The 24,982-nt window shown below is 39.6% G+C and overlaps 1 protein-coding gene across 1 annotated transcript in view; it reads left to right on the top strand.

Moving 5' to 3' along the window:
• FNDC1 (fibronectin type III domain containing 1) overlaps window positions 1–24,982 on the top strand; it is a 58,329-nt gene that overhangs the window by 19,199 nt on the left and 14,148 nt on the right. Inside the window, exons 11-15 of the mRNA XM_063307917.1 lie at window positions 1,176–1,241; window positions 3,988–4,152; window positions 8,570–8,797; window positions 10,110–10,218; window positions 22,475–22,554. Of these exons, the coding sequence (XP_063163987.1) occupies window positions 1,176–1,241; window positions 3,988–4,152; window positions 8,570–8,797; window positions 10,110–10,218; window positions 22,475–22,554 (648 nt within the window). The remainder of the gene's footprint in view (window positions 1–1,175; window positions 1,242–3,987; window positions 4,153–8,569; window positions 8,798–10,109; window positions 10,219–22,474; window positions 22,555–24,982) is intronic.

Genomic DNA, 24,982 nt, shown 5'->3' with positions numbered 1-24,982 from the left:
AGACTGCGAATTACCCTTTAGATTACCTTATATGATTAGAGTACCCTTTACGCATGTTGAGTTCAGTCAGTGGAGAGATACCAAAGAAAGATGAAGTGAGTAAGATATGCCGAAGAAGAATTGCTGGCAACTTAGTTATAGAAGAAAGAATGATCAGTTTTATTTTGCCCCTCCCAGGATTTGCTTTGGCATGACACCTAAAGTTACATTACTCAAAGTGCTTCTTAAGTCTGAAAGTGATCCAAGATGAAGTGAGACTGCTTAGGCTTAGCAATGACACTGTTATTCAGACTGGGTTGAGACTGATACTGAAAATTGAGTTGGACTAGTTTGGATTTACCAGCTTCCCCATCGCAATGTCTTCCAGAGGAGTTGGACAACATTTCCCGTCATCCTTTGCCAGTATGCTCATTGGTCTTATCCAACACATTGGAGAATATCAAATTGAGGAAGATTGGCTTAACAAAGACTCTAATTCATGTGAATTTTTTTTTCTAGCCATTGACTGAGTGCTGTTTGGGCTGCAATGAGTAGCTTATATAGAGCTTTAAAAGTGTAATATAGTAATGACTGACAGACATGATATATATTTCTAGATCTGTATCTGCCAGCTTTTGTCTCATTGTGCTGCTTACAGATTAATACCTATAATTCCATGTTTTAAAATAGATTGCTGTTAAATGTGGATAATTATGTAAAAAAAAATTCTAAACTTTCATTCTGTAGACTGAGAGAATGCAGAAAAGGGTTATTCAGGCAGGAGCTGATATGTATCTTAACAGCCAAGAATTTATCATGGAACATCTTTCTACCCTCTGTTTGTTTCTTTCCTATAAATAAGTAGCTAATGCAGATTCCTATGGGAAAATTGTGATTTGTTGCAGTGAGGGCAAAACTTAAGAGAAAGTTAAAAAAAAAATGCCCCCACTTTCACTGCCATATTTGCAGCTAGTTAAATGGAAGGGAACATTTTGGCAAAAACGATGCACCTGACATTCTCCCCACAAATTCCACCTTGTTCTTTATATTTCAAAAGCAGTTCAGCATAGAGAGCAATTCTTGTTGTTTGATTGGTACCTTACAATAGAAGTCATCGGCTTTAGATAGGGATAGTTAATAGTCATTGTATGAAAGGGAATCTATTTCACTATTTGAATATATTCTTTTTTCCATAGATATATTCTCAGGGCTTGATGCAGATATAACGGGAACTACAGAATCATATGTGGTTTATGATGAAGGTACTGGTTACTTGAAAAATCCTTTTTCAAAATGGGTTTTATCCTTCTTGTCTGCTTCTAGAAATGCATTTCCAGAGAGACACAATGAGTTCTAGGAATGCACTGGTAGCCTTGACAGAACTCCAACCTAAATGTGTCTAAAAAGGAAAAATGACTTCCGAATTCTGATTTTAGTATCTCTGGGCCAAACTAGAATTAGCAGGTCTGTAGGCAGCATTACTTTGTACATAAACATAAACTTGACAGATTTGCGTATTTAAACGAAGTTTTAAATGACATTGTTCCAAGCGCATGGAAAGGGTAGAGACAGATTTTAATAACCAAGGGGGAACTGATTGAGGGTTATCTCACTCATTGCTTTCTTATCCCCAATTTCTATCCATACTCATTTTTTTATATTAAGCTTGGCTAAAGAAAAAAATACCATTAACTTATGGAAGAAAGGAAGTAAACAAAAGACTACAGACCAGAAGGAGTTTCTTAATCCTGGCTTATATGGACTTTTTGTCATTAAAATTTGGCACAGGGCCTTTTTTTTTCTTGTCATAATGGGAGGTGAAACAGGTAAAAAATAAACAACTATTCCAGTGCTCTGTTTTGCTCCTTGAGTTAATATTATTGACCATATTTTTGTGTCTTGTGCTTCCAGAGGTTGTGCCCTCTGGAAGAACACTGCAATGCTGCTTTCCTTCACCGGTGGCTATCAGATTGGCCAAGGACATCTTTTGTTTTGTTTTTGTTTTGTTTTATTCTTTGAACCATTCAAGCAAGTAATTAAAAAACTCTCTGAGGAAGCATTCCAAACAGGAGAGGAAAACCCTCCTATATGAGTAAAGTTGCCATAAAACAGATCACTGTAAATTAAGACAGTCCAACAGCTGGACACCCAGGAGGCATCCCAGCTCAACCACGAGTGCAATCGTTGTGTGATGCCAAGAACCGTTGTGTCCAAACATGGCATGCATAGCTAGAAGTAGTCCTCCTGTGACTGTTTCAGCTGCTGAACATGTGTGAAGAGGCAATCCATGGTGCAACTCTATCTCCACGTCTTATGGGGCCTTAGGTCCATTACACTTGATGGGTTACCCTATGTCACTGCAAGCTTCTCCCCACTTACTATCTGCCCACTGGTAACAATACTTAGTGGAGCTCTGGACATGCACAGTATACTTTGGACTTCATTGTCATGATTGTTATATTTGTATATCTCTTCCCAATATGGATATCTCAAAGGGGGTTACAGTAAAACAATTAAAATACAATAATATAAACAAGATGTTTAAAAATGCTATAAAAGCAACATATTCATTAAAGGCGGGAGAGCAGGAAAACAGCAGAAACCATTTATGCAACATTCATCCAGGAAGATTTGGGTAAAGAAGGAGGTTTTTAGCAGATGTCTAAAATATGTATAGTAGGTTTCTCATAATTTCAAGGGTAGAGCATTCCAGAGTGGAGATGTTAATGCAGAGAAGTAAACGTAAGATGTAAGAGAAGCTCCCCTGACCATATTCGTGATTATCTGGGTCTCTAACAGTGAAGGTGCTCTATTAGGAATGGTTTGTATGTGCTGGCATCACCATCTTAGCTTTATCAGCTCTATCACTGATATGCATATATCAAGGATCAAGCCCAATATAATTAGCAAGGCAACACTGATGAATTAATGTGTACTGTGAGTTTCTGCAGCTTTTATAACCAGACCCAGTCTCTTTCCAGTTGCTGTTTACTGAGGTAGTTGGATGGGAACAGTAATTCACCCAATTGGTCATAGCATTTGCCCGCAAACTGGCCTTGGCTCTTTCCTAGTGTATCCAAGTTTCAACATGCCTAGTCACTTTATGAGAGACCAAGCTGAAACACAAGGGTTTGTTCAAGAAGACATCTGGTGAACTTCTTGGCTAAGCAAGAAATTCTCTCCAGTGCTACACTGTAAATTTTACAAGAATATCCGTATATTACAAGATCTTATGCAACCCCACAGTTCAAAAAGATGAGTGACAATTGGAACGAATTTAAAATAGGGCTACCACGGTGGTATGAGTACTGAGATCCAAGCCCTATGAGGAACAGTTAAAGGATCCAGGCACGCTGAGCTTACAGAAAAGATGACTAAGGGGAAACATGACAGCAGAAAAGAGAATAGATTATTCTCTTGCCCTAGAGGACAGGATTGGAACCAGTGGGTTAAACTACAAGAAAGGAGGTTCAGGAGGAACTTCCTGACAGGGTAAGCTGTCAGCCAATGGAACAGACTGCACATAAAATCATAAATTCTCCTTTACTAAAGGACTTCAAACCTTTAGTATGGTTGAGGCTGAATGATCAGAGATGCTGTGATGGACCTTTCCAACCTTCTATTACACCCTTTGTAGAGGACTGAGCACTGGATTCCTGACATAATATCTAGTATTAATATCTAATAACATCATGTGTGCCTAGTGACACGTACTTTGGGGCTTGCCAAACTTCCTGCCTTACCTAATCTTAACGATTTTTAAATAACAGGCTCTCAAAATTCCAAGTGTGCCCCCCAGTTACTGTCCCAACTTAATGGTAAATCTAGTTTTGGCCTGCTGAATCAGCTGTGATAGCTTCTAGGTTTATTTCTGGGTTTTTTTTTACTGAATAATCCAGTAGAAATAGGGTTGGGGTAATGTGTGCAAAAGAACTTCTCTCCTTCTCCAATGGCCTACTAACAAGCTTGGGCACTCTTAAATACACTGCATTTTTTCTTTTTGTCTAGATTATGAGTTTTTTGAAAGTACTTTGCCTCCATTTACCACCACCATCGCCACCACCTCCACCACCACGACTGAAGCACTCCCTGAAACCAGCTTTCCAGAGTTTAGTGTCACAGGCACAGATCCTTTATCAGAATATGATTCGGCTGGAAAGAAACGATTTACTGGTAAGTTTGAAATTTCTCTTAAAGAACAAAGATTCTGAAGCATACTGAGAGCCTCTGATGCTAAATATGTGACTGTCAGTCTTGTCAGCAAGATCATTTTGTTAATAGCAAACATGCTTCTGTGCACATACACCTGGGAACCATTTGCTTCATGAGATCATAATAAGAATCATACTGGATTAGAGGAAAGAGAAACTTTATCAATGGTGTATACTTCTCTACACCATTGATAAAGTTATAAATTTATATTTTAGACATCTTTCGGAAGCATTGGCATGGTATGTCAGTGGACATCAGGACTTTTGCTGGACCCTCCTCCCAACAGAAAGCCTCCCTTCCCACACACAAAATAAAATAAAGCCTTAAAAACATCTGAATTCTTACAAGGTTGTGAAATCTTGGGAGATTTTTATAACATTGTACAAAGATGGCAAAATCTAAGGTCTTGCACTAGTACACTGATTTTACAAGACTGAGAAATCTTATGAGACTTTTCTGGATTTGTGCACTTTCTTCTGAGGTATATGTGATCTTGCACAAGATGACATGAAAAGCTTTTGCAATCTTCTCCCACATAAGATTTGAGATGGAAAAGGCCTAGAAAAGGTTGTTGGTTTTTAATCAATTCTGTCCCTTTTTACACACTTTTAAAAAAAAACTAAATAACTCAATCATTGTCACCTTTTGTTGTAAGAAAATTGTCCTGATCTTCATTCTGAATCTGACAACATATTATTCCCAATTCTGACACTCCTTGGAAGAGCTTGGAGGAGAAAAACTGAGTCATTATCTGCTCCTTCTAAGAATAAAGCATACTCTGTGGCAAATGTTAAAGGTATTTTTTCCTTGGAATTGGCCAATAGGCGGATGTTTTCTCAAAATCTGTACAGTATTAATCAACCGTCTTGGAAATGTGGAAACTATAACTGCAGGGTCTTGTTCCTATCATGAAATGGTTTCCTGAGGGTCATCATCCCATTCTTCAGAATGAGCATGCTTGTGGTGAACTCTAGGCACAGTGTGGCACCCAGCTTTCCATCTGATGGGCCTTATATTGTTTGTCCTGGAGGAAGAAGAAATTCAGTGTCAGTCCTACAGAAGATTTTGACAAAATGAGTGAAGTGGGCTGAAGAAGACAGAGTAGAAGAGGATAAAAAGAGGGAGGATAAGAAAGAGTTAATAAAAGGCATAGAACAGAGAGCAAAGAAATAAAGAGCAGGAGAAGGGAGTGCCAGAGAACAAAAGGGCAAGGGAATCAGCTAAAGGGGGTGACAGAGACAAAAAAGGGCAACAGCACTCATAACTAGCTGTGTTGATGCCACAATGAAAGAATGTGCATGATGACATCGTCATGCGTATGTCTCAATTACGTTCTTATATTGCAACATCTGACCCAAGCACGTTAGTCATGGCATTTGTGTAATGATGTCATCACACATGTGTTGTCATTTGCCCCCACCACCTTGTAGACATCTATAAGGAGAAGAGAAAAGGAAAGGCCTCAAGTGGAGGGACATGATTGTCAAACTGGAGTTGGGCAATCATGAAGTGGAGAGCAAGGAAGCAGTGTGAGTAAAGAGATCCAAGAATACATTGCTGGCTCCTGTAAGAAATTGGAATTGTTATTTTCAGCCAGTTTGTCTTCTAGCTAGACCTGGGAGAAGGGAGGAACAAAAGAAGGGTGCCATGGATAAATGATAGCCAGTACTTTTTTCTCCCTTCCATCCCTTCTCCTCCACATCCTGGGAATGCTTTCTCTCTTTGACCAGGCAGCATCTGATTAGGACTTGGCATCATTGCCATGGACAGTGGCACCAAGGAACAGTGAGTATGGCCACAACTGCTGCTCCCTGGAATGTCCTGGAGTGAGCAAAGTCTGAAAGAATGTCCCATCCAGATTGATGGCTGACACTTTGCAGTTCTTAACTCTTCCCATCATTGGTGAAAGGCCTCCAGACAGCATGTGCGTGTGGATGTAAAACAACCCTCAAACCCCAGTCCTTAGTTGTTCTTTGGCACAATTAACCGCTTAATTTAAAGAAGAAAATCAATAAAGTGCTTCAGTTTCAATCAAGCCTTTGACTAGGTGTGTCTATTGTCTATCAAGCTGTCAAGAACAGTCTTCTCTCGCTGACAGAGATTAGGTTATTTGGGAACAAAAAGCAACCTCAGTGCTTAAAAATAAATGGATTCTTGGAAATAATTCCCCCAGGGTGACAAACCTAACAAGATTAACTGATAACATTTTTCTCATAAACGTTTCATGGCATTCATGGGGGGAAAGGGAAAAAATTATTCTTCTAACAAGAACTGTAAACTGTAACAGAATAAATATTTCCACTGACTAGTGGGAAGAGATTTTTCAGCCTCAAGCTGACCTTTTATGTCCATTAATTTACAAGATCTGTTTGTGTGAACCTTTCTTACTGGTATAAAATACAAAAGTGGAACGTTGAGCTGTGGTATCAGTATTCTTCATAAAACTTAAAGGGTGAACATTCTGCTTGAGGAGGCCAAATTGGCATTCTTGCCTACTTTCTGAGTGCTGCAGTCTGCTGCTTATCTTCATTATTTCTGTAGGTTGCTGCTCGAGGCTGTCTGCAAGGTATGGTAAAAAGCAAAATCAAGATGGCAGCCATGATAATGCAGTTGAAGCGCCACTTGTTTCTTATGTGTGAGGCAGCCAATCAGGGATCACTTAATCCATTAGCATCTCAGTTCACTGTGTCCTTTGCGGAGACAAAATGACCATAAAATTGGTTTAAATCCATAGTGTACCTTCTCTGGAGTATTCTGAACATCATGGTTAACCCTTAAAAACTCAGATTCTAAGCAAATGTTTGAAAATATAATGACCTGTAGATGAGATGATCATAACCAATCCTAGACTTTTAAGAGGCAGAATTGTTACTGTGAGGCCTACGCAAACAGCAGCCTTACTACCATATAAAAAGTGTTACCAGTAAGACCTCACTTATTTCCTAAACTTCCTTCTAAGGGAGTGGTATGGTGTATCTGCTGAAAGAGACAATGTTTAATACCAGCAGTTGCTTATCCTTTGTACTGAACTTGCTCAAAAGGAAGATAAAGCTTAATTTAAGTGGGAAGATTAAACAGTGAAATCTTGTCTCTTTAAATTACTGTAGAGAGTAAGGAAGATGACCTTGACGGAAATATGCAAAAAATGTTACCTAGACAAAAGGGGCTGAAACATCTTTAAAACAATGAGATAACATTCAGAAGTAGTTCAAGCAGATGCCTCCCTAAGTCACTGAACCAGAAGAAAGCAGGGTGGGGGGATGTTTAGCACAATCAGAATGGCAAGATCCTATTATTATAGCCAATTTCAATTTAACTAGTTTTAAATTGTAGGGCTGACAATTACTATATGTGTCCTAACAGCCAGGAACCACGCTGAGACAAGGAGTAGGTCTCTAGTGTTTTATTACTGCTACATAACAGAAAATCCTAACAAACTGAAGAAGCGTGGGAAAACCCAGACATATAAACCCCAAAGACTGAGGCGGGCCAGATCTGTGTCTCTTTGAATGGCCACCTAATTCCTCAGTACTACGCATGCGCTTTACAGCCTGGATGGGAGCCCCCTGCTCGCCATCCTCACTCATGACAATATGCTTGGGCAATTTAAGATGACACTTCCATTCTAGAAGTACATTATTTTGGGAAAAAATTAATGTTTCTTTTAAGGGAAGAAAGTGTACAGTATCAATACAACATCAGGCAGGAGACTTATAAATAGCCACATGCTGCACTCCATGTATTGCCTTTTCCAGACCGTGATTGTTGCAATTAACAATAATTAATTGTTATGCTGTTGATTTCTTTTTCATAGTGTTTCTAGGTTTCTGTATATTCGGATGCTTTTTTAAAAAGTGGTGGAAATCCAACCTTGTAGTTGTTTGAAACTTTGTCTGATATAGAGAGCTTTGTAAATCCCCTTACCTGCTGTACAGGCTTTTTAATAGGTAATTTACCATAATAAGTAGTTCTTTTTTTTAAACCCACTATGCCTTTTTGTATGCAACCTGCTTTCAGGGCTCATTTATGCAAACTTACAGAAACCTGCCCACTCCTCTCATGGCTACAAATCTGTGCAGTGGCTGAGCCCATTTTTGTGCATCTTCTAAACTGATTCCCGTTGAGTTTCTGTGCCTTTTCTTTTCAGACTTAAAATAAGTCTTCTTTCAAGTCTGGAAAGTTAGCAATTGACAGGAAAATAGATAACTCCTAAGTTCAGGAACAACTGTCTTTTTTTTTAATGCATATTTTATCCAGCTTGCACTTTCAATTTGCCTTGGAAACTTGTTTGAGTGTCAAGACTGAGTTTTCCTTTTTACTAATCCATCATCACTACATTCTTTTGGAATGAATGGTCTCCTCCTGTGATTTCTTCCAGCTCCTTATGTGACTTATCTAAATAAAGACCCGGCAGCTCCATGTTCGTTGACGGAGGCACTAGATCACTTCCAAGTAGAAAGCCTGGAAGAAATCATTCCCAAGAACTTAAATACAGAGATGCAACCTCAGAAGGCTCCTTACAACATCACCATAGTAGCTGTGGAAGGCTGCCATTCTTTTGTGATCGTTGACTGGGCTGCACCTATCCATGGGGACCTGGTCACAGGTACACTAATGCTTGCTGCATATGTTGGATTATTAATGGAGGCTGAACATAACAGAACAGTCTTTTCATTATTGTCTGTATTTATTTTGAAATAAATTCCCTGATGCCCTTCATTCAATCATATTCCGGGTTTCTTTAGAATAAGAAATAAAATTTGATGTAAACTATGGAGCAAACCACTTTTTAAGATGACCAAGTAAATAAAAATGTCTTGATTTGCTACTGAAAAATTATAATGTGAAGACCAGTCTCTCATATATACATATACACATATATACAGTACATATACATATATGCATATGCATATGCATACATACATACATACATACATATATATATATATACTGTACGTGTGTGTGTGTATATATATATATATATACTCATTCATTCATTCATTCATTCATTCTTGGGAGGCTTGATTGATTGATTGATTGATTGATTGATTGATTGAGAGGCTTTTTCCAAATTAGGGTGCCACCATGAAAAGGTCCTTGCCCCTTATAAATCTATATCAGACTTTGTCATCCACTGGTACTTTGAGGAGGGCCTCATTTGAAGATACGTAGGCAGTCTGGTATGTGTTCTACATTTTGCTTCCATAAATACTGCTAATTTATTTCCTGGATTTAGAGACAATATGTGTAGTTTTACTTGATGGAAGGTTCAGAAGCTGGTGAAGAGGTGGTAAATTACAATGTTGAAGGATTCAGTACCCTTAGAAGCCTAAGATCACTTACCTAAGGCTATTACTACTTCTTCCACAATCTAATACAGATTTATCTATTTATTTGTATCTTCAAGTCAGTCTTGACTGCTGGCAACTGCCTGGACTAGTCCCTGAGTTTTCTTGGCAAGACCTTTGTAAGTGGGTTGCCATTGCCTTCTTCCTGGGGCTGAGAGAGAGTGACATTAGGAATGTGGACATTAGGACTTTTCAGAGGTCCAGATTTATAGGAGCCATATGCTTTTGAGGAAAGGTCTGGTTGCTTTAATGAGTCATAGAGCAGTGCTGTGTGTGCAGTCCTGCACATTTTGAAACCTTTTTTTCCTGGTAGAATCCAAAGCATTGCACAGCTTTATTGCACATGGGAAGTGCCTAGCCAGATAGTTAATGCATACTTGCATGGTGTTGATTGGGCCCTATTTCGCTGCCTATCTTTGCTGCCATCTCTTCTCATTTCCTGGCAGGAATAGGAATTCCCCTCCAGCTTTGAACATACTAATGGACATTTATGAATTCTTTTGTCACATGATGCTGCACAATGTATTAGGTTGTATGTCTAATACATACATAATATCCTTTTCTTGGCAGGTTATTTAGTTTACAGTGCATCCTATGAAGATGTCATCAGGAACAAATGGACAACCAAGAGTGCAGGAAGCACTAAGTTGCCCATTGAAAACTTGAAGCCAAATACAAGGTATTATTTCTAGTTTGGCATGTACAATTCATTTTGAAAAGGCATGTCATAAGAAGCCTGATTGTTGGGGGGGGCGGGGGGGATGGATGTAGAGTCATAGAAATGTATGGTTGAAAGGCACCTTGGAAATCATCATATCCAACCCCTGATCCTGCAGTGCAGAAATTCATGCACTTAAACATTGGAAGTCAGGGACAGAGTGGATTTTCAGAAATCCCATGATCATTCTGAATCCAACTCACTCATCCAAGTCTGTCTTGGATTTGTACCAACTCTTTCCTTTGCCACTTAGCCTCCTCCTGTTTCCTTTTCACCAGTCACCAAAGTTTCAGGCAGAGGTGGTGGTAGGGGTTTGGGAAAGGAGGTTGTTGTTTATTCGTTTAGTCGCTTCCGACTCTTCGTGACTTCATGGACCAGCCCACGCCACAGCTTCCTGTCGGTCGTCAACACCCCCAGCTCCCCCAGGGACGGGTCCGTCACCTCTAGAATATCATCCGTCCACCTTGCCCTTGGTCAGCCCCTCTTCCTTTTGCCTTCCACTCTCCCTAGCATCAGCATCTCCTCCAGGGTGTCCTGTCTTCTCATTATGTGGCCAAAGTATTTCAGTTTTGCCTTGAATATCGTTCCCTCAAGTGAGCAGTCTGGCTTTATTTCCTGGAGGATGGACTGGTTTGATCTTCTTGCAGTCCAAGGCACTCTCAGAATTTTCCTCCAACACCACAGTTCAAAAGCATCTATCTTCCTTCTCTCAGCCTTCCTTATGGTCCAGCTCTCGCAGCCATATGTTACTACAGGGAACACCATTGCTTTAACTATGCAGGCCTTTGTTGTCAGTGTGATGTCTCTGCTCTTAACTATTTTATCGAGATTTGTCATTGCTCTTCTCCCAAGGATTAAGCGTCTTCTGATTTCCTGACTGCAGTCAGCATCCGCAATAATCTTTGCACCTAGAAATACAAAGTCTTTCACTGCTTCTACATTTTCTCCCTCTATTTGCCAGTTATCAATCAAGCTGGTTGCCATAATCTTGGTTTTTTTGAGGTTTAGCTGCAAGCCAGCTTTTGCACTTTCTTCTTTCACCTTCATCATAAGGCTCCTCAGTTCCTCTTCGCTTTCAGCCATCAAAGTGGTATCATCTGCATATCTGAGATGGTTAATGTTTCTTCCAGCGATTTTAACTCCAGCCTTGGATTCCTCCAGCCCAGCATGTCGCATGATGTGTTCTGCGTACAAGTTGAATAGGTAGGGTGAGAGGATACAGCCCTGCTGTACTCCTTTCCCAATCTTAAACCAGTCTGTTGTTCCATGGTCTGTTCTTACTGTTCTTACTGAAGAATCTTATACAGATTCTTCAGGAGGCAGACAAGATGACTTGGTATCCCCATACCACTAAGAACTTGCCACAATTTGTTATGGTCCACACAGTCAAAGGCTTTAGAATAGTCAATAAAACAGAAATAGATGTTTTTCTGAAACTCCCTGGCTTTTTCCATTATCCATCGGATATTGGCAATTTGGTCCCTAGTTCCTCTGCCTTTTCTAAACCCAGCTTGTGCATCTGGCAATTCTCACTCCATGAATTGCTGAAGTCTACCTTGCAGCATCTTGAGCATTACCTTACTGGCATGTGAAATGAGTGCCACTGTTCGATAGTTTGAACATTCTTTAGTGTTTCCCTTTTTTGGTATGGGGATATAAGTTGATTTTTTCCAGTCTGATGGCCATTCTTGTGTTTTCCAAATTTGCTGGCATATAGCATGCATTACCTTGACAGCATCATCTTGCAAGATTTTGAACAGTTCAGCTGGGATGCCGTCGTCTCCTGCTGCCTTGTTATTAACAATGCTTCTTAAGGCCCACTCAACCTCACTCTTCAGGATGTCTGGCTCTAGCTCACTGACCACACCGTCAGAGCTATCCCCGATATTGTTATCCTTCCTATACAGGTCTTCTGTATATTCTTGCCACCTTTTCTTGATCTCTTCTTCTTCTGTTAGGTCCTTGCCATCTTTGTTTTTGATCATACCCATTTTGGCCTGGAATTTACCTCCAATGTTTCTAATTTTCTGGAAGAGGTCTCTTGTCCTTCCTATTCTATTGTCTTCTTCCACTTCCACGCATTGCTTATTTAAAAATAATTCCTTATCTCTTCTGGCTAACCTCTGGAATTTTGCATTTAATTGGGCATATCTCTCCCTATCACTGTTGCCTTTTGCTTTCCTTCTTTCTTGGGCTACTTCTAGTGTCTCGGCAGACAGCCATTTTGCCTTCTTGGTTTTCTCTTTCTTTAGGATGTATTTTGTTGCCGCCTCCTGAACAAAGTTGCGAACTTCTGTCCAGAGTTCTTCCGGGACCCTATCTACTAAGTCCAATCCCATAAATCTATTCTTCACCTCCACTGCATATTCCTTAGGAATATTAGTGAGCTCATATCTAGCTAATCTGTGGGTTTTCCCTAATCTCTGTAGTCTGATCCTAAATTGTGCAAGAAGAAGTTTGTGATCTGAACTACAGTCAGCTCCAGGTCTTGTTTTTACCGACTGTATAGATGTCCGCCACCTTTGGCTGCAAAAGATGTAGTCAATCTGATTTCGGTGTTGTCCATCTGGTGAAGTCCATGTATAAAGCTGTCTCTTAGGTTGTTGGAAGAGAGTGTTTGTTATGCAGAGTGAGTTGTCTTGGCAAAATTCTATCAGCCTATGTCCTGCTTCGTTTTGTTCTCCAGGCCATGCTTACCTGTAATTCCAGGTGTCATTTGACTGCCCACCTTAGCATTCCAGTCTCCCGTGATGAAAATAACATCTCTTTTAGGCGTGTCGTCCAGTAGGTGCTGCACATCCTCATAGAACTGCTTTATTTCAGCTTCTTCAGCATCTGTGGTTGGGGCGTATATTTGGATCGCTGTGATGTTAGATGGTTTGCCCTGAATTCGAATTGAGATCATTCTGTCATTTTTTGGATTGTATCCAAGCACCGCTTTAGCCACTTTACTATTAATTATGAAGGCTACCCCATTTCTTCTGTGGTCCTCTTGTCCACAGTAGTAGATCTGGTGGTCATTTGATGTGAAGTGGCCCATTCCAGTCCATTTCAGTTCACTGACGCCCAAAATGTCTGTCTTTAATCTTGACATCTCACCAATAACCACATCCAATTTGCCCTGGCTCATAGATCTTACATTCCAGGTTGCAATGGTGTGTTGATCCTTAGAACATCGGATTCGCCGTTCACCACCAGCACCATCGGCCACTAGCCGTCCTTTCGGCTTTGAGCTAGCTGCATCATCACATCTGGGGCTAGTTGAACTCATCCTCTGTTCCTCCCCAGTAGCATTTTGACCATCTTCCGACCTGGGGGTCTCATCTTCCGATGGTATACTGACATATCTCTGGTTGTACTGATCCATTTAGTTTTCACGGCAAGAATACTGGGGTGGGTTGCCATTACCTTCCCCAGGGATCGCATTTAGTCTGACCTCTCTGTCATGACCTTCCCGTCTTGGGTGGCCCTTCACGGTTTAGCTCATGGCATCACTGAGGTGCTCAAGCTTCAGCACTACAACAAGGTAACGATCCTTTGCTGAAGGGGAAAGGAGGACAAGCAGGTATTATTAAAGCTGAATTTCATGAACTGAAAAATGTTTTGTGTTTCTTTTTTTACTCCTCCTAAATAATTTACCCAGATGAATAGAAACAACAGTGTTCAGAATCTCTGATGACCACAGAAGATTTAGGTATACTCAAAAGCTTTCATTGTGGAGCGTTAACTTGTTGATTTTTGCCTCTCCTTCAGGTGTAAAGTTCAACAGGGCAGCAATTCCTTCTTTGCCTATTTGATCTGCAGTGTAATATGTTTTGTATGGCCCCCTCTGTTTTGTAAGGATTTGGTGATGCTGCAGGATTTATTGCACTGGGCTCAGTTGTTCTGATAAGCTTGCAGTTTGCTTCCTCCTTCCTGGAGCCTTATCCAGTTGTGTCTCATATCCACTGGCAATGGTGGGGGAACACAAGGGGGAGGGCATACGACAACATTGACATCACTCAGATTATGCCATTTATGTACTTGTATCAAAGGTTGTGATGCCATTATGTAAGTGATGTCATTTTGAACCTTGACATCTTGATATCTTTGTGGCTTGTTCAGACCCCACTGCTTATGTCCTCCTTCCCACTGACATTCCGGTGCTATCAGTTGATATTCCCCATTTGGAGCCTTTCATCGGAGCATTTTGTAGCTGTTAAGCATATTCCCACTGCTCATTTTTGGGCACAATCATTTTGCACCCATAATGCTCTGAATAAGGCTGGGGTTGAGTCCAACAGTAGCCAATTGTGGGGGAACTCTGTAGGCAAAGGTGCTCACCTTTCAGAAATTGGGGAATGGTCAGGCATCTTCAGCCACACATAAAAAATGTAGCAGTGACACCAGCTTATGAGGAACTCATTTATATGTAAGTCCTGCTCTGCAGTTGCTTACTGTTGCTAACCAAGAAGCTCCCACTCTGGGTTGTATAATAGGGAAATAGAATTTCAGGGTAGGGTTGAAGCCTTTTCCTTTTCTTTGGCAAATAAATCTCATCTGCACTGCCAGTGCACTGTTTCTCCCAGAACTCACAGGCAAAAAAGCTCCTTATTTTGTGACTTTAAAATTGCTCCTCAACCACTGCAAAAATTCTAAAATTTAGCAACATGAACTGGAAGATTAAGCTAGATTCAATCCATGTGTTCATGATTATGTCCAGATTGTGAGGAAACTGATTCACAGAAACTGAGCTGCTTGCAGTGTGGTCCTTGGGCTTTGTTGTGATACTCAGTCGAAGGATCTTGTGCCTACTTGTTCACATGAGTTTCAGACGATTTCTTGGCTAAATACCTGGCTAAGGTATTTTACTCTGTACAGTCATTCATCTATCATGCATTTCAGTATATTCAGATGTAGGTTAAACATGTACAAATAACTGATATTATGACTTTAGGTTAAATTACTTTACTACAGTGCATTACTTTACTTTACTTTAATACAGTGCAAGACAAGCTTTTATTATTCTCATTTTATTATCTCTTACGTATTACTATCCTCTGTACATTCTAAGCTCTGCAACTGTTTGCTCTCTTCCTTCTAAGACCTCAGGTCTTGCCTACTTAAAATTCACACTTAGCAAACTATAAAATTAATCTGTAGATAATAAGGTAAAAGTAAAAACACCCTCAAGTTGAGTTCAATTCCTGATGACTCTTTCCCTCTAGTTTTTGTGGCAGTGTTACAGAAGTAATTTGCCGTGTTTTTTCAACTTTCCAGTCTAGTCAGAAGCCCTGGAATTCCCAGGCATTCCTCCATCCAACTTCTAATCAGGGCCAATCCTGTTTAGCCAAGGATCAGCCAAGGTTGGCTAAAGAATTTGGAACTCAGAGTCATGATGGATTGTGATTAAAGAGACTGCTAAATCTTGAGCTATGTTGCAAATTGTTTAATCTATCAAGCTTAGAGTATTTTGCCATAGTGCTTACACTGTATTTATTTCTCTGAAAGGAAGAGTATGGTGTTTTTTTAAATACAATTTACTTCTAAAATGGATAGGCTTGTCTCAGATATCCAGGGCATCTTTAAACTGAAATGTTTTATTATTTTAAAAAGTTGCCTTTCTTAAACAAAAGTAGTTGCTTCCTTGTGATCAGGGCCACCCCAGTTTGCAATTTTGCAATTGCAATTGAATGCTGTTTTATGTATTCACATTTCTGGTAGAATTCGGCTTTAAATACTCTTTAGAGTTTTCTTACTCTACCATGGTTACTTATTAATTAATTTTCATTTGCTATCTTTTTACAGTATTGGAAAACAAGGAATATTGTGTCTAAGCTGATCTTTAATTTTTCTTTTTGGAAAACAGACCACGTGATAGCTTTTAAATAATTAAATCGGGAGATTTAATAGCTCAAATAATATATTTTAACATTTTCTTCAATTAAAATTAAGGAATTTTATTGCTTTCCATCATATTGGGTAAGTTTCTAAGTTTCTCTCTGGTGATGTGAAATCACTGTTTTTAAATTTCAGAAGTAGTAATCAAATCCAAAACTGAAAAAGAGTTATAATACTGTGTGCAATTCAATTATTTATTATTTATCTTCTAATATTCTGGCAGACTTGAAGTTTTTCAGTGAATGTAATTTTTGTCCAAAAATGAATTTTTTATCATTGATGAGGTCATCTCTCTTTTTACATTTGTCTTTTTAATTTTTTCTCTCTCTCTTTGTATGTATCTCTTTCCTTCCTCCCTCCCTCCCTCTCTGGATCTTTGTTATTATATTTAAAGCTAAAAGGTACAGTAGATGTCCAAAGTCCATGAAATCCTTTCATTTTATATTGTAGGCTTCCTTCTACTTGTCAAGAATTTCTGAGATAGGAGAAATTCCTTACAATCTTAAGTACCATGTAAATCTACTAATATATAATCAATTAAGGATTTGCAGCATTTGTACTGATACATTAGCTACCCTGGAGACCTTGGGGTTCATGCCTTGAGTCAACAAAAGTTGCACACATCTGCCCTACAGCCTCTCCTGAGGGTCATGTGACCTTTCTAAGTGGGGAGGGCTGCATTACGGGAGGCTGAGAAGAAAGGGGAGATCTGTGGACACTGGGTAGTGTTATATTTCACAGATAGAATAGAATGATCAGAGATCCTCTTCCCACTTAACTCAAAATCACAAATTACCCCATTGGGGAGGTTATCTTGACACTGCAGTGAGTTTCTCTGGAAGTTCTAAAGAATGTCAGGGAAGAAGAGAACAGGGAAGTCAGCGTAGCAGTGGAAGGATAGCATCTTGTCTTACCTGAATTTTCCATTGCAATATAAATATCAAGTCAATGAGTCCCACTGATTTTACTGATAACAAAGAGCAACTAATTTAGCTTGGATTCAACCCAATATTGGTGCATAAGAGATTAAGTAGGTATACTTTAAAAATGCCTGGTGTTTTCGAGACCTCTTCATACATGATATATTGCTTACTGGGTAAAGGGGAAATAATGTATTTAGATCCTATTAAAAATACTTACTTTACTGCATGTACTCCAGCAGTACAGTAATTACATCTTGCCTAGAAAGCAGCATAGAAACAGCTCTTGCTGTTTCTAAAAATATATATATTGGTATTGTAGACTCCTGTTCTGAAGTCTAAATATGTGAGTAAACCATCAGACTTGGAAGTTAAAAGCTTTGAGATGCACATCCAGCTGCTCTGAAGACTTCTAGTGGGCCAGTCAGTTGAAGATCTCTTCTGGTATTAAGCAAATGCAAGGGGTTGCATAATTGCACCACTTTATTTTGTACTGTTATATGGGCAAAATCAGGAACCTGCAGAGCAGATTTCTTGTAGATTCCCAAGCACTCCTCCAAAGCTCAGTATCCATCTTCCAATCCATAGAAAACATTCCGAGGAAACGTTTGGGCCCATTGTGACTCTAAAGAGCCAAAGCTAAGTCACTTAGCCTGGTTAATATAATATTGCATTTTGTTTTAATGATGAGGATGTCTTATTTCTCCTTCAGCAGTATTTTATTAATCTACTTGCCTATTTACTTACTGGGTCATATATGCTGTTCCAGTCCAACAAAACTCTTAAGTAGCTTACATTCCCTTATGGAATATATATTAAAGGGTTAAAGGGTTAAAATACAACAACAATATAATAAGATGAAATAATAACACAAAATAACAGCAACATCACAATGATAAAGACAAAACTAAAGGCTGCTGAGAATAAAACATCCAAAGACAGGCTAGGATAGGTATTCTAACTTATCCTAAATCCTCTCCTTGGGCTTTCTTGAAAGCCAGATTTTCACAGCTCTCTTGAAACATATCAAGATGGGAGCTAATTTGTCTTTGGTGGTAGGCTATTCCAAAGAAGTGGGACAGCAGCAGAGAGGTCACTCTTTGGGCCCTATAGATGATAATCCCTAAGAAAAGGGACTGGGAGTCAAAAGAGCCCATTCTTCATGTCGAAGCCAGTGATCTCAGTATTCTTGTGTAAAATTGTATGTGATTATTGCAATAAATAAGATATCCTTTAGAACTTCATCATGATAGGGAACCATTCAACATCACTAAAACAGAGGACTTTTTTACATTCCTTAACCATTCCTGAGACCAATTCTCTGATGGGGAGATCACACTTTCTGGATTGAGCCCCATGTAACTTTGGATATGACCCTCAGAGTCTTTCCAAAGATTGTTACTGAACTGTAATTTTAATATTTATTTATTTATCAAATTTGTCACCGTCCATCTCCTCTGACCAGAAGGACTCTGGGCGGTTTACAATACAGAATGTACAACAAAATTCGAATAAATATACAATAAAATTCGAATAAAATCCCATTAAAACTAAAACTAAAACAATTTCTTAACTACCCCAGCTCATAAAATCCAGATGGCTATGATCTCTTCAATCATTATGTAGGAGGGGCACTTCAAGGCACCAGCCAACCCCAAGTATGTCGATTCACCTTCCTGCCCCAAGCCCGGGGCAGAACCAGGTCTTCAACTTCCTCCGGAAGGCTAGGAGCGATGGGGCTAATCTCACCTCTGGGGGCAGGATGTTCCAAAGGGTGGGCGCTACTGCCGAGAAGTCCCGCCTCCTGGACCCCGCCAGATGGAATTCTCTCATCAACGGGGTCCACAGCATGCCCCCTCTGCATGAGTGGGTGGGATGGGCTGATGATACGGGGAAGAGGCGGTCCCTCAGGTAACCTGGTCCCATGCCATGTAGGGCTTTAAAGATGCTTCGCCGCTTTTATTGCCATCAGGTAGGCCTTAATAGCGGCTCTAACCAGTGTTTGGTCGGATTCGGTCTTTGTCTTCCTCCAGCGGTGCTCTAGGCATCTTTTAATCTTCTTCAGAAGCCTCAGCTCCTCCGTAAACCACGGGGAGCATTGGGTACAATGAGGCAAGAGAGGTCGCAAAGGCACGATCCTGTCCAAGGCCCTGGCCGCCTCCCTATTCCAGGCTGCAGCCAGGGCCTCCATTGGACCGTGCAGCAGATTATCAGGTATAACCCCCAGCCCCCTCTGAAACCTCACTGGGTCCATCAGTCGCTAGGGGTGGACCAATCGAATGGGTTCTGCCTCCCTGTGGAGGCGGGCGGCATAAGAGAATCTTAATTATTAAATACAACAAGAGTAATAGAATGCAGATTTTAGCAATACTTATTTGTTTGACACCTTGCCCACTTTTTGGAGTACAGAGCCTCATATGTGAGTCAAAAAATATATATATTCCTCAGTAAGAAAGGTTGCATGCATCTGTTTTTAAGATGTGACAGAAATGAAGAACATGTTTCTCCCAGAAACACCTCAGATCTTCAGGATGTAATTATACCCTGCAGCTAAGTTGATTCTACCAGAAGGACACTGCCAGCAATGAGCAAGCTTTGGACTCTTCTACCCAACCACCAATAATCATTGTCCCTCCCCCTCACTTGCAGTCCCACTGGTACTCATCTTCTAACTGCAAAGGATCCTCTTGAGTTGGCTAGTGCTTCAGCCTTCTCAATTGTTGGAAAAATCAACATTCCAGCCAGCCACCCAACCTTCTCCCCCATCATCTTTGCTGCACTGATCTGTGGCAAGGAAAAATAAACCCAAATGTTTACTATAGGGGGTGGCAATAGAGCCATCCCTTGAACTGATCGGGAAGAGCCAATCAGGAAGGGGCCATCAGGCCTTAACTTTTGGAGGAAGGAGGGAAATGCCAAGAACCAGGAAGCAGGGTGAGGTGGGAATCCCTACCGATGGGCGACTGCCCACCCCATGATTCCAGAGGAAATGTTGCGGAAGTACCTTTGCAGTGTTTCTCTGGATCAGCAGCAGAGTTGAGTAATGGTTAAAGTTACTTGGGTCATTTTGCAGACAGTTGGAAACTTCACATCACTGTGAAATATAGTGGTAGCCCTTGTGTGTGAGAGGGGCCCATAAAAATAGACTAGATATCCCTAAGCAAATTAAGACCATGGCCTCTACTGCATCCCACTAGGCCTCTTGCTGCTTGCTTCTGCCCTGATGACCCAGACTAAGCTTACAGGGCATAGAAAGTGATGATAGCGCTCATAGACCAATCTTTGTCTCCTGGCTTAAGGTCTGCTGGCTGGGGAATTCTGGGAGTAGAAGTCCACACATCTTCAAGCTGCCAAGTGTGAAAAACACTGATCTAATGTATTGTACAGTGGTGAGTTCATTGGAGGCAAGATAGCCTACAAATCGTTGTAGACAACTACAAGAAATGTATTGAGGGAATGCAACCATTTGCTTTACATCCTGGGCTGTCCCCTTGAGCTGTGGAATGTCCCCTCAGTCATTCTCGGAAGAGAATGAGGGGCTACATTCAAACCACTATGAATATTTCCCCTTTGCAAAGGGCTGTGTCAGGGGAACAGAGGAAAGAAAGGAAAACACAGATGCCCTAAATTCCAAGCTTGTTTGTGGTTTCTGCCTGCCTCAGCCAGTAATATGTGGAGAGGAAAGTTATTAGGGCATTATTGTTGCTTTTCTGGCAGACACATTTGCCTTAATTGCATTCAGAGCAGTTTGCAGACAACAAGCTGAAAGATGGTTATATTTGGGACAAGTAAGGAGACAAACAGGGCACATGCCACAGAAATGCAGAGCTCTTCATAATCTTAACTGCCTGTGCAAAATAATAATGCATGAAAAATAGAGTCACACTTCTAAAAAAATCAAACAATTCCTTCTTTCATATAACAAGCAGCAACACCTCTCAGCTGATGCTGAGTGAAACTTAACATCAAGTGTTGCCCCAACACCTGCTGCCTTCCACATGTGTTAAGTTCACAATTCCATGCTGCCTGAGAAGTTTGGATGGTGTAGTCTTAACACGTTTGGACAGCACCAAGTTGCTGAAGGGTAATCTAATATATTTATCTTCAGCTGAAATGTTTTTGTACCAGCACCATGACCACAGGATGGCATGGTAAGTGTCAAGTGTCAATATATAATTCATTGTTCAAGAGATGTACTTCCAAGCAATCTGAAGTGGCTGGGCATAAACACATGTGCAGGGGCAGCTGTAACAGCTTTCAAAGTTTGCAGAAGAGGCAGCTGTTTTAATGATTTCAAGAGAGGGGTTTCATTTATGCTCCGGCACGTCATGAAAAACATCTTTTAAAGGATATGCACAGCCCTAATATACTTTTCTTCTGCTTCAAGTATTGGTTTGTAAATTTTGGCGTAATAATTTCTTCTTCTGCAGGTTTTGGGTATTATGCCAAATACTGGACATTTGTCAAAATAATATATTTTCCTACAGTTAACCACAGCTTTCAATGCATATCTTGCCATGAAATCATTGTGCTTGTGAAATAGACTTTTTGGTAATATATTTATTTATCTATCTAATTTGTCACCACCCATCCTGTCCCACCAGAGGGACTATTATTTTTGTTGAGATACTTCTCAGAAATTGTTTACATTCATGTTTAAGTTTCTTTGCTAATTTCGCCTATGTCCATAGATCATGGATGGATGGATGGATGGATGGATGGATGGATACATTTGGAATTACATTCACACCAAGTGTCTTGGCTGCATGTGCCCTGGTTAGCTAACAGTGCATATAGAACAACCAAGGGCTTGGTTTAAACCAGACTTCAGACAGTTTATCTTTCCAGCTCAGAACTGCTGTTAAATCAGGCCTGTAATTGGAGCCAGTCAAATTGACAAGGTGCCTTTTATATGCATTACAAGGGATACGCAGAAGGCTATTTTTAGTCACCAGATTTTTCTTTTGCCCTCAACTCTCTGGGAAGATATTGATATGTCTCCTTCCAAGGAAAGTATGGGCTAATTCATAGATGTTCCCATGCCACAGAATTTAATATGGCTGTTTAACATTTGATGACTTCCATCTGTCTATTTCACTGATTTCACAGAAAACAAACAATGTGCTTGAGAGAATGCTGGATAATTTAAACATTTCACCTACTGTGTTTCACCACTGTTGGCTCTTTGTTCATTATCAAATTCTGTTGGTTCTTGCATGGTTTCATGACTGAATGAAATATTTTTGATGAAGCCATCATTAAAGAAAACCAAAAAAACAAGGTGTATCTAATTGCTTCTGTGGAACTTTTCAGCATTCCTTCTAAAACCTCTTTGAAATTTGTCTAAACCACAAGTTGTTATTATGGATATGCTGACATTTTAATGGATGCTTGTTTTCTCTCTTTCCTTGATTTAGGTATTACTTTAAAGTCCAAGCAACGAATCCTTATGGTTACGGTCCTATAAGTTCATCCATCTCCTATGTCACTGAATCTGGTATGGTGGTTTAATATAGTATTATAATATAAAACAAATTTTAAACTGGAAATTAGAGCATTGTAAACAATAGTCTAGTGTGCATTAAAATTACAGAGTAAAACCACAAAAGGCAACAAGGATGATCAGGGGACTAAACAGTAATTCTGATGAAGGGAAATTGAAGGAATTAGAATGTTTAGCCTTGAGAATGAAAAAGGAGCAGGGATTGCACTCTTCAAATACCTGAAAATATGTCATACAAAAAAAAAAGCCAAAACCACTTCATCTCAGAGGGAATGATACAGAATAGTAATAGTAATAATAATGATAATGATAATCAGATTCTTGTGATATGTTAGGAAACAAAGATTTAAGACAGCCTTCCCCAACCTGAGCTTCCTCCAGATATGTAGATTTATTTTCAAACTTCTCCAGCCAGAATGGCTATTGCTGAGAATTCTGGGATTTGAGGATTACACAATACCCAGTTGGGGAGGGCCAGGTTAAGAACTGAACTAATGAAAACAAAATGATGAAGTGCTGATCCTCTCCAGCCAAACAAGAGTGAATTTTGTTTCAGCACTTTCTCTTTCTAATTCAGAGAGCTAACTTCAAGATTTTCTAACAGAGTCTCAGGTTGCCCAATGTGGATTTAGTCTTTGCTATCCTGATTATGGAGGAAGGGAATGGCAGACCTATTCTTTTCTCAAGAAAACTACATGGATGTTTCCCTTAGGTCACCAAGGGTCAAGCTCTGCACAGAGGAAAGTTTATCTTTACTTTTACCCTGATAATGAGAAAAAAGAAGGTTAAATTAAAACAGGAAAAGAGGAAATTCAGTTTCTGTTGCTTGCTTGGCAAGACACTTAACATTAGGCTTTCCTTTCCTTTCCTTTCCTTTCCTTTCTTATTCTGAGCAGCTGAGTGGTTCAAAGCAATTGTGTCTGCAAAAAAGATTGGGAAACAAATTTTCATTTAATTTTTTTCCCTTCTCAGCTAAACCTTGTTTTCATTTCATAAAGCTGATTCTGTTCTTTTAAACGATGTAAAAATATGGCTTGCTAAAGACATATTTTTTCCATGTTATTTTTGCTTGGATGGTTGGTCATAGGTCACTTGGCACAATGTAATAACAAAATACGATGTGTTGATCCCTTAATTAGCTCTGGATAACTCCAAGATTCTTCTTCTTCCCACCCTTAGATTCCCAAGTTCCTGACTTGGAATTCATATACACATCTGTCTTTCAAAAAATCTGCCTTTTTTTTTAAAGACCTTCCAAATCAACTCAACAGTTCTTGTTATGGATTTAGAGTAGAAGTGTTTACATGTGTAGGATGTAAAAATAATGTCTAATTGAATACTCTTGCACTGATTCCTGGACAAAGTCAGTTGAAGCCTTAATGAGTTAGCAGCAGCATCTGCAGGGGATTCAACAGGTCTGCTTGACAAAAACAGCGATTACAGCATTGTAATGCAAGCCAGGCCCCTTTTGGGCATGCACAGTAAGGGCAGATTTTGCAACATGGAAGGGTGATGCTGTTTCCCTAATCTTCCTGAAAGCACCAGGAGCTTTCATACCTATGATAGATTGATTAAAAGAATTTTTAAAAATAAGCTTTTAAAGTTACTAAAAAGTCATTCCACTGAACTAGTAGATGTATATTAAAATTATATTAAGGTATAATTTTAATACAAGCACTTAAAAAAAAGAGCCTCTACGTTATATTAGCCTGTGTAAATGTGATTACCATCTGTGGCAGTGAAATCTGCAAATATGGAAATTTCATTGTAAAGAATAGCATTATTATTATTAATAATAATAATTTATTAAACTGGTATGCTGCCCAACTGTCAATGACTGGGCAGCTCACAACAATCAAACAAATTACAATAAAGTCAATTTAAAAAAAGGTAAAAGATGGCAAGTGTGATGAAGCAAGGGGTCTCACTTACAGGTAAAAACACTAGTATAATGTAGAGAGTTCAAAAGAAGAAGAGAAGGAGGAGACAGCAAAGGAGATTATGTTTAATGACTGAATATCCTAAAATATTTGGAGAAATGACTAGGGGCAGCCATGCTTCAGGTCTCCTTCGTCAGAGATGTTAGAGGAATGGGGGCATAAAATAATTTACCCTTGAAGTTCAAATGGCCTCTACATTTTTACAGTGTAGGAGGATGGTAAAAATACTGCTGTTTTGTCAAGTTTTTGAAGCAAGTTATGCTGTTTTTAATTATGCTTGTTGATTTAATTGATTATATTTATGATATTCTATGTGAGTCATTCAGTTTGTGAAATTAGGCAGGATATAAGTTATATAAATAAACAAACAAGAAGATTTAGAACTTACTTGCTGTACCTATCCATATAAAAAAGTGTTTAGCATCTACATTATTTTAGCTATTGTGGATGTTGATTTTTAGAGTAAATCATTGAAGCATTTC

Source organism: Candoia aspera, chromosome 1 (assembly GCF_035149785.1).
Source record: "Candoia aspera isolate rCanAsp1 chromosome 1, rCanAsp1.hap2, whole genome shotgun sequence".
NCBI classification, from domain to species: domain Eukaryota; kingdom Metazoa; phylum Chordata; class Lepidosauria; order Squamata; family Boidae; genus Candoia; species Candoia aspera.
Note: the sequence above shows the minus strand (reverse complement) of the source record. Positions and strands in the feature narration are given on the sequence as shown.